The 15,862-nt window shown below is 32.0% G+C and overlaps 1 protein-coding gene across 1 annotated transcript; it reads left to right on the top strand.

The window, feature by feature from the left end:
- Positions 1–211: 211 nt before the first annotated feature.
- On the top strand, positions 212–12,918 carry LOC134694472 (uncharacterized). The gene is made up of 9 exons (XM_063555484.1): positions 212–227; positions 2,716–2,928; positions 4,393–4,827; positions 5,055–5,161; positions 5,459–6,703; positions 7,068–7,098; positions 9,450–9,718; positions 10,666–10,693; positions 11,688–12,918. The coding sequence occupies exons 1-9, from the start codon at positions 212–214 to the stop codon at positions 11,996–11,998; spliced, it is 2,655 nt and encodes an 884-aa protein (XP_063411554.1). The 3' UTR covers positions 11,999–12,918.
- The last annotated feature ends 2,944 nt before the right edge of the window (positions 12,919–15,862 follow it).

The raw sequence follows: 15,862 nt of genomic DNA, 5'->3' as shown, positions 1-15,862 counted from the left end.
AGTTGATATGTTACTTTCAATGGGCCGATATTGCCGAGAGATAAGATAAATAAAACAAAAAATAAACATTGATTTAAGCTATAATTCTTAAAAATGACGTTCTGTTAATGCCCCTTTATTCTCGTTTCTTTTTTCATTTGGCTATTTTTATGAGGTTACAACGATGTAATGCATGTAATCCAGCGCAATGATTTCCATTTATTTGGTAATAATGACTCATTCATGTTGTACGTAAATCAATCAATTGTTTGTATTATTGTAAGTATATAATATTTTATGATTTTAGATTCTTTATCAATTATTCTAGGCCGTTTTCGAATTGGTCTAAACTCGGTGTTGTGTTTGTGTAAACAAAACACAATTACGTTTCCATTGACAAAACTCAATATTTACATGTATTTTAAATCATGCATTGTCTACATGTAGTCGATAGTCAATGTAGGCCTGCCTTGTATAGGTTAAGTGTACACAAAACACGTGTTTTGGAACGTGCATTTTACCATGTATATTCAAATAAACAATGTTTCGTTGAACAAAACTGATATTTATAATAAATATTTATAAAGTTCTTTACCGAATTATTTGTCTAATCTCGATATATAGCTTTATTATGAAACAAACAAATAGGTAGCTGTATTAATCTCTTATCCAAACTCAAAGCATCAGGAATATTATTATTATATCGTTTGAAATATGCCTGAAATATAAGCAACTGGTAATTTCTCAATCAACGATTCCCTTTTATATGCGTAATTCAAATATGTATGCGGTAAATTGAACTGTTTGGCTAGTATCCGGATCCGGTAAAATGCACTTAAAAAACCCAAAAAAAACCGCATTAATCTACAATCTACCAACTGTAATTTGTAGTCAAAGCCGTAGTTGTGAAGAATTAACTGCATGATTATATTGGGTCGTCATCTCTGCCTTTTTTATTCTTTTCGCTCCTTGTCTTTTTGGATTAATAGATCCTGACTTACATAAACTGTCATTAGATTTTTATTTTAGGAAAAATGACTCATCCTGACTTTTTTTTTTCGCTCGAAACCCCGGTCCTTCTTTGTTTTCAAATAACATATTTGCCCCCATTCCACCGGAAATGGAAGCTTTATAAACGTATTGTAAAATCAATATTTCCCTTTTCATGTTAAAGTGCTGCAATAATCAAAATGGCTTTCATACCTGCTAGAAAAGTTGCCTACACATTTGAGTTTGATTCTATGTAATGACCATCTAAATGACATACATATAGTTTACAAGTGTGTACCAATCTGGTGTATAGGCAATTAGAATAGGTGTATAGATTTGAACACATTTGATGTGAAACCAGTGGGTTTTGATCATCATTGGTCACACATGGTGGTTTACGGTTTTATTTTCATTGGTATATAACGTACCATTTCGTCTTATTTGTAGATTATTGATAATTTCAACATGAAATTTTAAACAGAAGTATAATGTTCATATGCTTATGTCTTCATATTGAAATACTTTTGTTATGTAGCGTTGTAATTTTCTAATCAGATAAAAAAAACTATAGTATAGTTTACAATTGTGTATTTATTTTCGATAATATTGCAGTAATCGAACGTTGGTTGATCCAAACAATACAAAATGAAGGATCCCTCTTTTTTCAATTATGTATATGCAAGTTATATCCCTATGTACACAAACCTTAACTTAATCCACAAGAATCATCTAAATATATACATTATAATTTAAGATAAATACTAAATTACGATTAAAATATCTCATTTGATTTGTAAACATGATAATAATTATACATATTCTAACTTATGAATCATCACACGATATTTGATGTAGCTAATCATACAAGGCGTGTGTAAATGAATGAAAATAACATTTTAGTAAAAATAATTTGTACGGAAATTTGAATTGATCATATATTACACATATACCATATTATTATTTTCTGATTACATGATGTATCTTGGTTATCATAGTTGGACATTAACATCTAAAAAAACCGAATTATAATGAAAAGCAAGTATTAAACATTAGATCATTACTGTTACGTGTAAGTTGTGAGTAGTATATATACGCTGGACAAAGTTTATACTATTATAGTTATAATTGATTTCCATGTATCAATACATGACTTGGTTTGGTCAATTGCAAATGTTCGCTTTGTTTGCACTTCGACAAACCATATTTTCGAAACTACTTTGGTAGTATTCACTACATGCACGAACCCTGTATTGTCAGCAAATTGGAACAAAAAAAAAAACAACAAAAAACAAAGAAAAGAAAAACATAACAGTTGTTTCTTTTCTATTGTATTAACATGGTTTAAGCTTCGAAAATAAATTAAATGAACGTTAAGAAAAATTTCTGCGAAATTTCATAATGATTTAGCCCTGGTTAACTATAAGTTATATGCGAGGTTCTCTTACAAATTTACTTTAATCTGTAGATTCGTATGTATTGACATTTTAACAGACTGAAGCGCAGCCAAAGAGTTTCCTGAGTACTGAAGGTGTTAGAATATCCATATATACGGATATAAACGTATAATTTTTTTTAAGAGTTTAGAGAAATTCAACAACCATCACCCAGGGGATTATAGTCTTTGAAACAACGTGAGTTAACCAATCAAAACCCGAGTTGTATACTAAATATAAGATAAACATCGATAGAACAAAATGTCTTTAATCCTACACATTAATATGATTCCATTATAACTATCAATTTTAGATTTCTCCTTAGAAGAAATACTCGTTAGTAGATCCCTTTTGAAAGAAGGAAAATTAACGAAACAAAACAAGTTAGATGATACAACACCAACCAGTCAAGATATACCAGTCGACGCACAGATAATATCATTGCCGGAAAGCAGTAGAAACCTAAGACGTGAATCAAAGGACACATTGAATTCCGACACAACACGAAAATGGTCAGAACATGATGGTTTGTTATACTATAAAATTTCGTATGATTACCTGTATATGTAGTTTTGTCATTTATTTCATTGTGTCAAATTTTACTGATGTACAGACCTTTATTTATGTTTCGTTGTATACACAATTCCTTAGGACTTTGCCAGAAAATATCTGTGTGTTTTTTTTCTTTCTGTAAGATAGTAATTTTGAACTGCGGCAGCATGTCAATTTGAAATAAGTCAAATTGGATTTCATTTTTCACATGCAACCTTGTAATATTTTAAAGGTGAAAGCAACATACTGTTTGGTGATCAAGAAATTCGAATTCATATTGGTATAACATATTATTGCCTTATTAAGATTATTTTTTTTCTAATCGATTCCTACAAAAAACAACTATGATTTCTCAAATTGCAAATATAAACGGGAAATCTGTCAGATAGACAACAACCCAATCAAATAGCAGAATGAAAATAATGCAAGTAGAAAACAGAACTAATACTTATTTAAAGTTTTACCTTATTTTAGAATGAAAAGGTAAAATACACTAAAGAGAGGTCTAATGACAGAAATAATCAAAGTTTTTCGCGTGCAATTATTTATATAAAAACATCTGTTCTTCGTCAACTTAAAACATTGTTGTTTCATTTTGATATAAGTGGCATTGAGTTTTGAATGTGAAAGCGGTCCACAAAAGTGATCAACTCAAAAACGGGTACATTAAGTGTAAAAACTCATCGCATAGTTTTATACATGTAAAGCTCCTACTAGATAAACCTGTTTAGTGACAAGACTGTGTGAAAGAGGGACAGAAATACCAGAGAGACAGTCAAAATCATAAATCAAAAATAAATTAACAAAACCATGGCTAAAATGAAAAGAACAAACAGACAAACAATAGTACACACGACACAACATAGAAAACTAAAGGATTAACAACACGAACCCCACCAACAAGTAGGGGTGATATCAGCAGATCTTGCTCCACATGGGGTACCCGTCGTGTTGCTTAATATATAACAAATCTGGTAAATAGTCTAATTCGGTTAGTCACATTTAAGAAAGGAAGGAGATCGTAGTTACAACGTAAGGAACATATCCGATATCATTTTTGAAACGGTTATTCCATAACGGTCAACTAACTCGTGATTGCTTCCGTAAAATTTACGAAGAGATGATTTCAACTTCACCATTTGGAACTCTTGATTCAATACCTTCCTGTTGAGAAACAACCCTCTATTAAGAAAATCATGATAGGAAATGCAAGCACGAGAATATCGAATCAATTGAGAGATATATATGCAGGTGTTGCTGGAATGTTGCTACTTGGAAAGTTCACACTTGGAATGCAGAAATCATCTCTTTTGTCGTAAAATTTTGTTTTCAAGCAGTAAATGCATTATAGTTATACAATCAATCTGATCAATGAACATTATGTATTTTTCTTGGTTTCTTTTGATTTCATATATTTTTTTGTGATTTGATTTTTTAGCTTTTAGACAAAATTCATCGAATGACGGAGACCGTATCAATGACAAACCAATTGATGACTCAGACGGTTCTGAAGCGAGGTCAAGTCTTACTGGTGAGATGCATATTCACACTGTTACTAAACCTGGAGTTGTCAGAAAGCTGAAAAATATGTTCGGGGTTTCAAAACAAGTCAAAGAAGTCAAAGTGTCAATCTCAAAAGAAAAGCTTTTAGAAATGTCTTCTAAAGTTGGGAAAAAGCAGTTGCACAACAAACAGATAGCACCAATAATTATCTGGGATTTTGGAGGCCAGGATGTTTTCTATTCAACTCATCAGACATTTCTGACATACAGAGCTATTTACTTGGTAGTATTAGATGGAAGTAGAAAACTAGATGATCCCTGTCTGTATGAACAGTATCTTCCAGGAAAGGGTCAACATAAAACAGCAAGAGGTATTTACATATATTTATTTTTGTACAAACACTATCATGAAGTAGTTGTTACGTTTAAAACACCAAATTTCAATATATTTTTTTCATAAATATATAACACTTGACATTTTTAACATCTTCATAATTTATATCATTATTGAAGAATTTAGATTCGGAATGAAAAGCAATTACGTCTTTGATTTGTGTTCACCAAATTATTATTTGTTTTTTCCTGTTTATTCTTGCAGATTATCTACTATTCTGGATCAACACCATTGTTACATACTGCAAGGGAAGCAATCAGGGATTTCCTAAAATTATGGTGGTTTTAACGCACAAAGATCAGGTTAAAGCTGTAAGTATGTTAAAGTGCTTAAGTTGTTTATCGTCCATTGGGGTGGTGGAAGGTTTTATTATACAACATGATCTGGCTTGAATAAATAAAATAACACCATACTAGCGCTATATCTATATGAGGCAGGCTTTGTATTTGTTTGGTCTGTCACAAGCATATGTAGTCGTCATCACCATTTTAAAATGTCCTCATGCAATTGCATTTCTTTATAAACCGATAATTAATAATTGCATTGAAAGGAAGTTGTGGTCAAAATATAAAGTGTAACGTACAAATGTTCTATTGTGTTTTTTTTAGCATGATGTTGAAGAAAGACGACATGAAATATTTGCAGAAATCTACAAGATGTTTCAACAAACCCCATTAGAGCAGCATTTGGTGATTGAGGATCAGATATTTGTCAACGCTAAAGATAAAAATGACACAGAGATGGGGAAGATAAAGGAAGTTATCATGAGTGAATCAGAGAGACAACCAACATGGGGTGAACTACTTCCAAAATGCTTCATCCCTTTAGAGTTAGAATTTGCATCGCTAATAAGACGCAAAATTACCTTGATAACCCTAGAGCATCTAAACAAAATAAACGCATTGCAGCCTATAAGACCGTTGTCAAAAGATGAGTTGAAGGTTTTTCTGAAATTTCAACACTCAATTGGCAAGTTACTGTACTTTGATGAACCTAAATTGGACGACCGTATTATTTTGTCTCCAACCCTTCTCATTGATGCCTTTAAATCAATTGTTACAGACAAACAATTTTGCAAAGGAGACAGAAAAAGAGAAGAAATGTGGGATGCAATGGGAACGAAAGGCGTGGTATCAAAATATGCAATAGACGACGTTTGGAAAAGAAAGAAATATGCAAAATTCAACAAGGACAAAGATTATCTGTTAACTGTTATGACCCATCTGGACATATTGGTAGAACCAAAGAGATACGATACTAGCCGAATGCGTATACCTGCAGACTTTTACTATGTTGCAAGTATGGTACAAGGTAGTGATGATTCTGAATACCTCCATTCAGTCGACATCACACAGCGAAATATCGCCATAGCTTTTCAATCGACATCATTGATGATACCCCCTGCATTATCCTTCCGATTTATAAGTTACTGCTTATCTGTCTGGTCAGTGAAGAGATACAGAGAGACTAATATGGAAATGCTGTTCCACAGGTCAGGAGTATTCACAATTGATCCTTCCTTGGATATGTATATACTTTGCGAAGATGACAAGATTTCTGTCCGTCTTGTTCATGCCAGAACAAACGCACTCATAATGAGGGATCTTGCTTCCAGTATCAATGAATGTTTAACATCTGCCTTGGAAAAAATAAGTCAGCTGTATATAAGAACCAGCAGTGATCAGAGTGACAACAGTGACGCATCCTTTGTGACCAGGATATGTTGTAACTCACCAGATAAACCATGCATCTTACCATTCGAAAATCTTGCAAATGTCGACAAAATCTGGATATGTCCTGCTCATGGCATTGAACACCCATTACACACTATCAACTCGTGGATACCAGAAAAGGTAAGAATCGTACAAAAATGCAATTAGATACAGAAAACAGAAAACAATTTGTGTGAACTTACATATACCACACAATCATTTTGACAATAGTTAACTACTTAAGTGATGCAAATATAAAGAGATGAATAAAACAGAAGCCATTATATTATGATAGTATTCTTTAACGATTTGAGCGTATACAATTACATAAGGTACATGTATGTTTATGTTCATTATACATGTCATAAGTTACGTATGCATACTTTTCGTTATGTCTGTAAAAATGCTAAAATGTGTTTAATTTTTCGTGATATACAAATAATATTTAAAAGCTTTATTTCGTTAAAGTATATAAAGCAAATATATGTATTTTTACTTTAAACAGGAGGAGGACGGATGCGAGCCGGGGTGTCCAGGTATTGTATTATCATGAATTATATAGTGTAATGTTCTTTTTAAAATGTCATACAAATTTGTGGTTTACGATTTTTGATAGTCAAACTGAATGGGTTTTTTTAAATTGTTAATTATAATGTAATATAAAGCGTAAGTTCCTCATTTCCTTCTTCAACCATTTGAAGATATGTACTCCAATTCAATTGATATAATTGGAAAGCAAATCAGTTTGTATGTCTTTTACATGAATGAAGCAACAACCTTGTTATGATGTAACACGTACACATATCTGTGTTATCAAATTATGATCTAAGTTTCAATTGTACTTGGACAAAGGATGTTTCATGAGATAAAAAGCATATACTTATTCACAAAATACAAGCATTTTACAGACGTAGTTAAAATCAACTGACATGACTGTCGTATGAAGTTTTACTCGTGAATCATTCAGATTATTATAGTAGTATATTAATGTTAATTAGTTATAGTTATGTACGTGTCTATGGCATTGCTGGTGTCATTTGATACAGGAATCAATATGTCGTATGCATCACAGTTGCATATTGATTACATAGTTGCTTTAACAGGCTAACATGTGTGTAAAACTTTAGGTCACGTCTTCTCAAATGCATCAGTCGTAAAATAGTTGGCAGTTTGGTTTGTACAGAGAAGCGTCTAAATATTAATGTTAAAAACATAATACTTCCGGTTTCGGATTTAAACCACCCATAGGTGTTCCTTTGCCACATAGTATGTAAAATCAAGTAATGTACAGAAATCATTTTCTTCTGTTCTTTATTGTCATTACATAATTCCTTGAATTCTTTATATAACGTTTAACTATGCAGTCATTTTTTCTGGTGAACGATTTTTTTTCATTGCCAATTTTGTGTATACATTTTTGGTGTGAAAGGGTGTTTTTTTTTCAAAAGAGGTTATCCATCTCAAGAGCCAAGTGAGCCCTCTGAAAACAATAAAGGCAAAAGTAGTTTATCGCTGCTTGAAACTCGTAAAGCAATGGAAAAAAAAGCAAATACGAATTACAAACTTAATCTGAGGGATACGCATCAAACAAAAGAGGAGAACAACGATACAACAGAAGCACACCATAAAAATGTAACACACACAGAAACGAAATAATCATTAGACAAAAAACGATGGGAATAACAAAAATATCATCAATACACAATAAAAATCAATATATATATATGAAGTTGGGAAAGACAAATATCATGACACGTCTTATAGCAATGCGAATTCACGCTCAAATATAATAGGGGACACATGCCACAACAGAAACACAACATTAACATGTAACACACACTGAATCGAACTATAATACAACAATGGCCATTTTCCTAAATTGGTACAGCAACGTTTATCATATTGATAAATGACTACAATTCATGAGAAGTTAAACACCACATTTTTCAAATGGACTTGGCCTGTGTTCAACATGTCGCGCAAAGAGAGGTATTGTAATGCATCACAGTGACATTCGAATTATGCCTTGAAATTTTGTTAATCGTCATTTGTTCATAAAATTAACATGTAATATTTGTGTTTGATTTGTACTTCTCCCTTTTTTTCATGTACTGTTTTCAGGTTTACAGTTATTTGAAGTCACATTACTAAATCTACACTTTTAAACGTTTGCTAAGTTTACATGAATTAGTTTGTGATTAGAATACAAATGAACTACTTATTTTAAGTCAATGATATTTGGTATGATAATGTTTTGCCATTAACAAGTTTTAATTCCATGGATATTGTATAGCCACCCCCTCTTCATGGTTCATTTACTTTAAAACTTGTACATAGCTGACAAGTTAATGCTTGAAATTAGATTTTTTTTCAAGGAAAAACTTATAATAATAAGTCAATGCTATTTAGTATTCAGTTGTATTAGCATTGACATATCTCATTCACATGGAAATGTGTTTGCCATGTCCCTCATTCATGGTTGATTGATTTGGAATATCTACATAATTGATGTTAAAGTATTGCAATGTTGATTTAAACATTTGCATCATCAAAATTACAAAAAGGCGGATTGTATTTCTGTGATAACACACCATTATAAAGAAAGATTTTCTATGCTGCAAGATCTACATCCAATTAGGTAATTTGTTATTAGTTTGAATTTTGCTTGTATACAGCATTATTGCTTTTTCGAAGGAAGATCACTATCATATTAAACCAATCATGTTTTAAAAAATCTTTACTAGCTCTCAGTATGACAAAATGTATGAAGTACGTCTGGTTAATGATTATCTCAATATCACAAAAGATGTATTTGCTTCTATTCCTATATAGTTAGTCTCAATGATGGAATTTTTTACTTTTTTATATTTGCATCTCTTTATAACAGTTACAAATGAAGAATTTTTGAAAGAGTTACCGACAGATCTACACTTGCGTCGGTTGTCAGTACTGTATAGCAGTAATGCCGTCAGAGAACTGGCAATACATTTAGGATTGTCGGTAACAGACGTAGATAACACAGTTAATACAGGGGATCCAAAACTATGGAACTTTGAAGTTTTTCGACAATGCAGAGATAGCCATGCGGTGACATTTGAAGATATCAAAAGAGCAATAACAGCAGCTGGAAAGGGACACATCCACACACTTTGCAAGGTCAATATTTGTCAGGAAACATTAATAGAACCCTGTATCTTCAATCGAGTATCATCTGTAGTTCTCCAATTCCCCATTTCAGATTCAATTCAACATTTTTACATAAAAAAACACCTTTTCAAAGTGAGGAATATGACAGCTGTAGTTGTACAATCGCTTGATATGTTTGCGCTTTTACCATTTGAAAACTGGTGATTATTACGGAGAAGAAAAAGCAGCGACAACATCAAAAATTTTATCATGCGTTTTTAACAGGTCAATCATTTAGCATTACTATCATCGTCTCATATTTTATCAATCAAAGGTTGACACGTGAACGTTCAAAGACAATAATGAAAACACAAATCTAAAAGTCATTGGAATGAACACCAAATGAGATATTGGACAATGTTATTAAAATCAGTCATTATTATTTTGAAAATGCAAATTACCAGATGGAATATCTTGTTTACTTTAAACCTCAAGACATCTTCACTCCAAAATTACGTTCAGACACCGACGTCAAAATCACACCTCAATTGTTGTTCAGATGTGATAAGACACAATCTATGTAATGACGGTCATGTGATCGATCATGTTTCATTTATAAATGATTATAAAATATTGAAACAAAGTAAACATTTCAACATTGACATTATCTAATATTATCGACAGTAGTGTACATCTAGTATATATATTTATAGGAGATATGTAAAGATAACATAACATCTTAAACATTAGATAAAATAAGATTAATATTTGTACAATATGTAAAAATGACAGTTGTACGTTACGTTATGATTGTATTTTATCTATGATTGTTTTATCTGACAGTAATTCAATCAAACTAAAATGCGAATGTGGTTTTTGTTCTTATAGAATCGTTCCATATATGAAAACTGTTGAGTTGTTTATGCATCATATATAGTGCCTTTTGTTTTAAATATTTGTATTCTCATCCTTTACAGCTTGTGAAAGGTGATTTCATTGGTTATGGTAAGTTCTATGAATCAAAACACATAGTTAAATTTTTTTTTATTAATAATCATAATTGTGGTTGATCATTATAAACTTGAAACAATCTTTCTCAGAGTTTCTCGATTGTCTAATCATGAAATGTAGCCTATTTCTGGTTTTCTCATTCCAACACGGTAGAACCCACAAGTGAAGCTGTTCCTATATATATAAAGTTAACTGTATCATATCAGATCACACTTTGTGACCTTAGTCTTCAATGTTGACCAATGGCTTATTTTGTGGCTTGTTAAAATAGTCTAAAACTGTATTGTGTTATATCCTAAATTCACGAATGTTATCACCTTATCTGTTCCTTCGTCTGTTTATTGTTAAACCAAATGGAGATATACTTTGCGACAACTATCCATAGGACACCAAAAAGATACTGAAACATCTATGGCAAGAAAATGAAAACAAAAAAATAAATCTTTGTCAAATGTTGACTTTAGAAAATAAAAAAAAATATATATGATTGGATATAGATACATTGTAAGGATTTGTAAGATGTATTACCAATGTCATTTAAACTGATCGGGCGGAGCTTACGTTTTCATTTGCATAAGGACAGTCTTCTTGAAGATGTGAGTGATTAGGATGATTGCCGTTATAATTATTACTGAATTCTAATCACCTATCAGTGCCATCAAAGAAATTTACAAAAGAATGACTGGACACTTCACTGCTGAGTTTATCCTAAAACACCTATCTATAGATGGAACGGTTTATTATGAGCGAAACAGTTAAACGCCGCCCAGTCAAATGAAATAAATGGAGTAATACATACATGAGTACACTATTGCTAGTCTCCATACATTTTAAGCAATCATTGTTTTTTCCAAAGTGATAAGATATATCTGTTTTCATCATATCGTACACTATTGTTTGACATATAAACCATACCGCACATATTTAATGGAAATAAAAGTATGAAATTATGACTAATTCAGTAGTGTTTAAACCTTCTACATTACAGACAGGGAGCCGGAGAAGTGGGATGTAGTACCTACAGAGGAACACATTGACAGACTGGTTCCATTGGTTGGAAATAAATCTCTCCCATTCCTGATCGAACTTTGCATGGATTTCCATACCTGGGAGCGGATAAGCCACAAGCAAAATGAACGAGATTTGGTTAGACTGAACAAAGATATATTAGAAGAATGGAGTAACAAGTTTTGTCGGATGCACAGTCTAAAACCAACTTTGAGGACCATTGCTCAGTCATTTAGTAACATAGGCAAAAATGTTAAAATTGTGGAAAATGCGTTACTAGATTTGTTTTGACTCATTTGATTCTTCCACTGTTACATCTGTATGTTTTTGCTTTAGAGTGGATATTGAATTATTTGTAAAATAACCATATTCAATTTGAGAGATTGAACTTATAACAATTCAGTTGAAGACACTTGCCAACATTATATGTACATAGTTTTAATTTGACTTTTATACTGATATAATAACATGATGAACATCGTGTATTTTTACTGAATTATAGTTTTATTGTAAGATACTAGTTGGTTATTGTTCTTGTTCAGGTCTTTTTCTAACATGCTTTTTTTAACCGTTAAGCACACACTTTCCTGAATTTGTGATACAAGAAAGTTTGCTTTACAAAGATGTGATGCAATTAATACAATACATGTCAATACAATTATGTATGTGCGTTTATTGAAAAATCTAAATAACATACATTAAATACATATGTTTTGTTTTTCTAAAGTTGATAATGCACTGCTTTATCCATTAGTAGATATTTTTGTTTTAAAGTATCCTTTAACATTTATTTAAAATAGTTTAAAGCATTTCGACTTACCTCAAAATAGTACCAATCTTTTGTATGATCTATAGAAAAAAGTATAAATCGAAAATCAATGCAGAGTCAAAATTAAAAATTAGTGTGGAAATATTAATTTAGTTATATAATGATTTCATAGCCCATGTATCTGTCTTAATTATAATCATTCTAACAAAAAATGACAGTAATGCCTCCTAGCTGATGTACATTTTTGAGATATTTCGATTTGATTTTATCCTGTTTACATGTATTTATAGTGGTTTACATATTTTTGTAAAATAGAAAATACCAGAAGAAATGTTTTGTACCCTCATCACATCAAGGCATTTTCATATCAGAACATTACGGATTTAAACCTACAATACAATCGAACTTAATAATGATTACTTGTTATTTAACTACTAGTAACTGTGAGGTATCTAAGATTTTTACTGTGTGTATTGTTTTTTTATTATATTATTATTTGTATATATACATGTACTCTACCATGGCTGATTTCGCTAGCTGTTTTTTCTGCTTTGTATAGTTCTAAAATAAATTCAGTCATTTTCAACTGATTAGTACATGTTTTTATTTTATCAAGTAAATCCGAGGGGGTAAAGAGCTCATACGATTGTCGAATCCCGCAATATTCTGTATTTGGCCATCAGGAGCATGTATGACAGTGGCTGTCGTTGTTTGATTTCTGTTATAATGATTTTTTTTTCTATTATGGAGGGGAAGGGGTTGAAGCACATTAATGTTTCTATTAGGTTCAGAATTTTCAATATTTAGACCTCAAACATCACTTGAAAAATAACGTGTCCATATATGCATAGGTTGCAGTAAAGTTATTGTCTAAACAACACTCGCGTCTAATATTGTCAGCCTCGCATCTCTGAAGAGGATGTTCCGACCCAATGAGAAACATATACCAGTACTCATCTCTTCTGTTATTAATTCTTATCTCCTTGATTTTTTTTATATTTCTTTTGATTTTCTTCTTTTTAACAAATATACAATTATTCATACATAAGGACTTTTACTTTATGCATTTATTGTCAAAGTACTTTTACTATAGGCATGTATTGTCATAGTTATATTTGATACAACTTTTTTTTCAGAATATTTTTTTTTAATGCTTTTAAATTGGGCCTTAAATGATCTTTGTGACTTTTGTATGTGTCCAATTTTTAGGTTTATGGCTTTTGGTTTTATATAGCTAGGGTCTGGATAAACGTTTTAGTCCAATGGAGTTTTTATAGTTGTTTTTTTAAATTTATTTTTGTTTACCGTTTGATTGATTGTACTTTAAAGGAATGACGAAATATACCAGAGGGACAGTCAAACTTATACAGCGAAAATAAACTGACAACACCATGACTAAATATTGAAAAAGACCAACAGACAAACAATATTACACATACCAAAGACATAGAAAACTGAACAATAAGCAACACGATCCCCACCAAAAACAAGGAGTGATATCAGGTGCTCCGGCAGGGTAAGCAGATCCTGCTCCACATGAGGCACCCGTCGTGGTGCTAATGTGCTAGCAAATCCGGCAGATCACATTCATGAAAGGGAATGGGATTGTAGATACGACATAAGGAACGTATCCGATATCATTTGTGAAACGGTTATTCCATAACGGTCAACCAACTCACGATGGCGTCCGTAACATTTACGAATGGATGATTTCAACTTCGCTTTTTGGAACTCTTGATTGAATAGCTTACTTGTGAGCTGTAACACTATCTCAAAAATAGCATTATAGGAAATACAAGCACTGGCATATCGTATCAATCGGGAGATATATACCCTGTATGCAAGTGCTGCTATAATTTTGCTACTAAGAAATGGAAAGTTCACAATCGGAAAGCTGATTCATCTCTTTTCTCGTAAAGTTTTGTTTTCACTCAACCCTCATCGTCAATTTCACGATGTAAGTCCGTAAGTCTGCATTTGATGTATCCTTTATCTCTAGTTCGATGAGATAGATGCGTTTCACATAGTCACCAAATTTTTGAGTTATTTAGTGACAGAACATCGTATATATAGCAGAAAGAAGAGTTAAAGGATACTAACTTCTTATCTTTCTTCCTAAGAAGTTCCTGTATTAAGTAAGCCGCATAAAAGTAAAAAATCAAGTCGGCAAGAAGAGGGGCACAACTTGTTCCCAATCCACCGCTGACAGTCTGGTGAAAACCACGTCTTCGGAATGAAACAAATATGTCGTCAATCAAGAAATCAAGCATCTTGATGATATCAGTTTCAGAGATTTTTTTGTTTAAATCAGTGGGATTCTTTACAAAGTAGGAGTTATCCCTCCATAAGACAAGATCCTTTTATCTACGTTAGCCATTCTTTTTTATAAAACAAAGCAATACCAACTTTTTCAATTTGTCTTTTAGTTTGGAATGTGGAATACTTGTGTAAAGTGTAGAAAAGTCAAATGTTTATATACTATAACAATATGAAAGATAGTTAGATTGTATGTACTCTAAAAGATCTTTGGAGTTTTTAAGTATCCACACTTGATTTACGCCACCTCTAGAAAAGGCAGTTTTACAATAACTTTGAAGCCCGTCTTTAATTGCTGATAAAATATATGTTAATAACTTAGAAAGACATTTCGTGGAGCACTTGGAAGACCCTACAGTATACTCTTGTTTGTAAGGACACGTATTAGGTATCGATTAGAGTGATGGAACATAGAACAGACCTATGAGTAAACAGGATTTCCTGTTTGGTATGTGTCGTGAGGGTATATGTTGAGTTTCCAAGTGAATTGTCAATACCTAATTCGTTTATCACGCAAATAATGTAATGGGTTTTACACACAGAAACGATGCTGGTTAGGGCTTTATCTGTGGGGACAATAACATATTTGTCATAGAGGTAGGATAATTGTTTTGCAACCTTTGGGTCTTTAAAGATTGACGTAGCTTGGTCATTGATAGACCAATTCAGTTTCTTAATTCTGATTTGTATCAACGACCTCACTGCATAATCTTCTCGCGCTTGGCCCATTTTGTAGTAAACGTTTTGTTTTCAACTGATCCCCATTGTCAAATTCTAGATGTAAGTCAAGATATGAGGCCGACTTAACTGTATCTGTAGTATCCTGTATCTGTAGTATCCTGTATCTCTAGTTCGATAATTTCCCAAGACAATGCCAAAGATAAACCTTAAACGAACATAAAAGTTCATTGCAGACAAAAATCTCCTTATTTGTACGATCGAATCTAAAGATATACAGCAAAACAAACAAAAAATGATTCAAAGAAAAAATCAAAACGGAAAGTCCGTTTTCAAAAAAAAATTCAACAAATTGAGCAAGAAACAAAACTCAAAAAATGCAAAGGAGGTGT

Source organism: Mytilus trossulus, chromosome 13 (assembly GCF_036588685.1).
Source record: "Mytilus trossulus isolate FHL-02 chromosome 13, PNRI_Mtr1.1.1.hap1, whole genome shotgun sequence".
Classification (NCBI taxonomy): Eukaryota; Metazoa; Mollusca; class Bivalvia; order Mytilida; family Mytilidae; genus Mytilus; species Mytilus trossulus.
This window is presented reverse-complemented; position numbering and strand designations above follow the sequence as displayed.

Bases quoted from the DNA above. Each gene is read 5' to 3' on its own strand.
- LOC134694472 (XM_063555484.1), top strand. The intron at 2,929-4,392 runs GTTTGTTATACT...TTGATTTTTTAG, and splicing joins AAAATGGTCAGAACATGATG to CTTTTAGACAAAATTCATCG. The intron at 6,704-7,067 runs GTAAGAATCGTA...TACTTTAAACAG, and splicing joins ACTCGTGGATACCAGAAAAG to GAGGAGGACGGATGCGAGCC.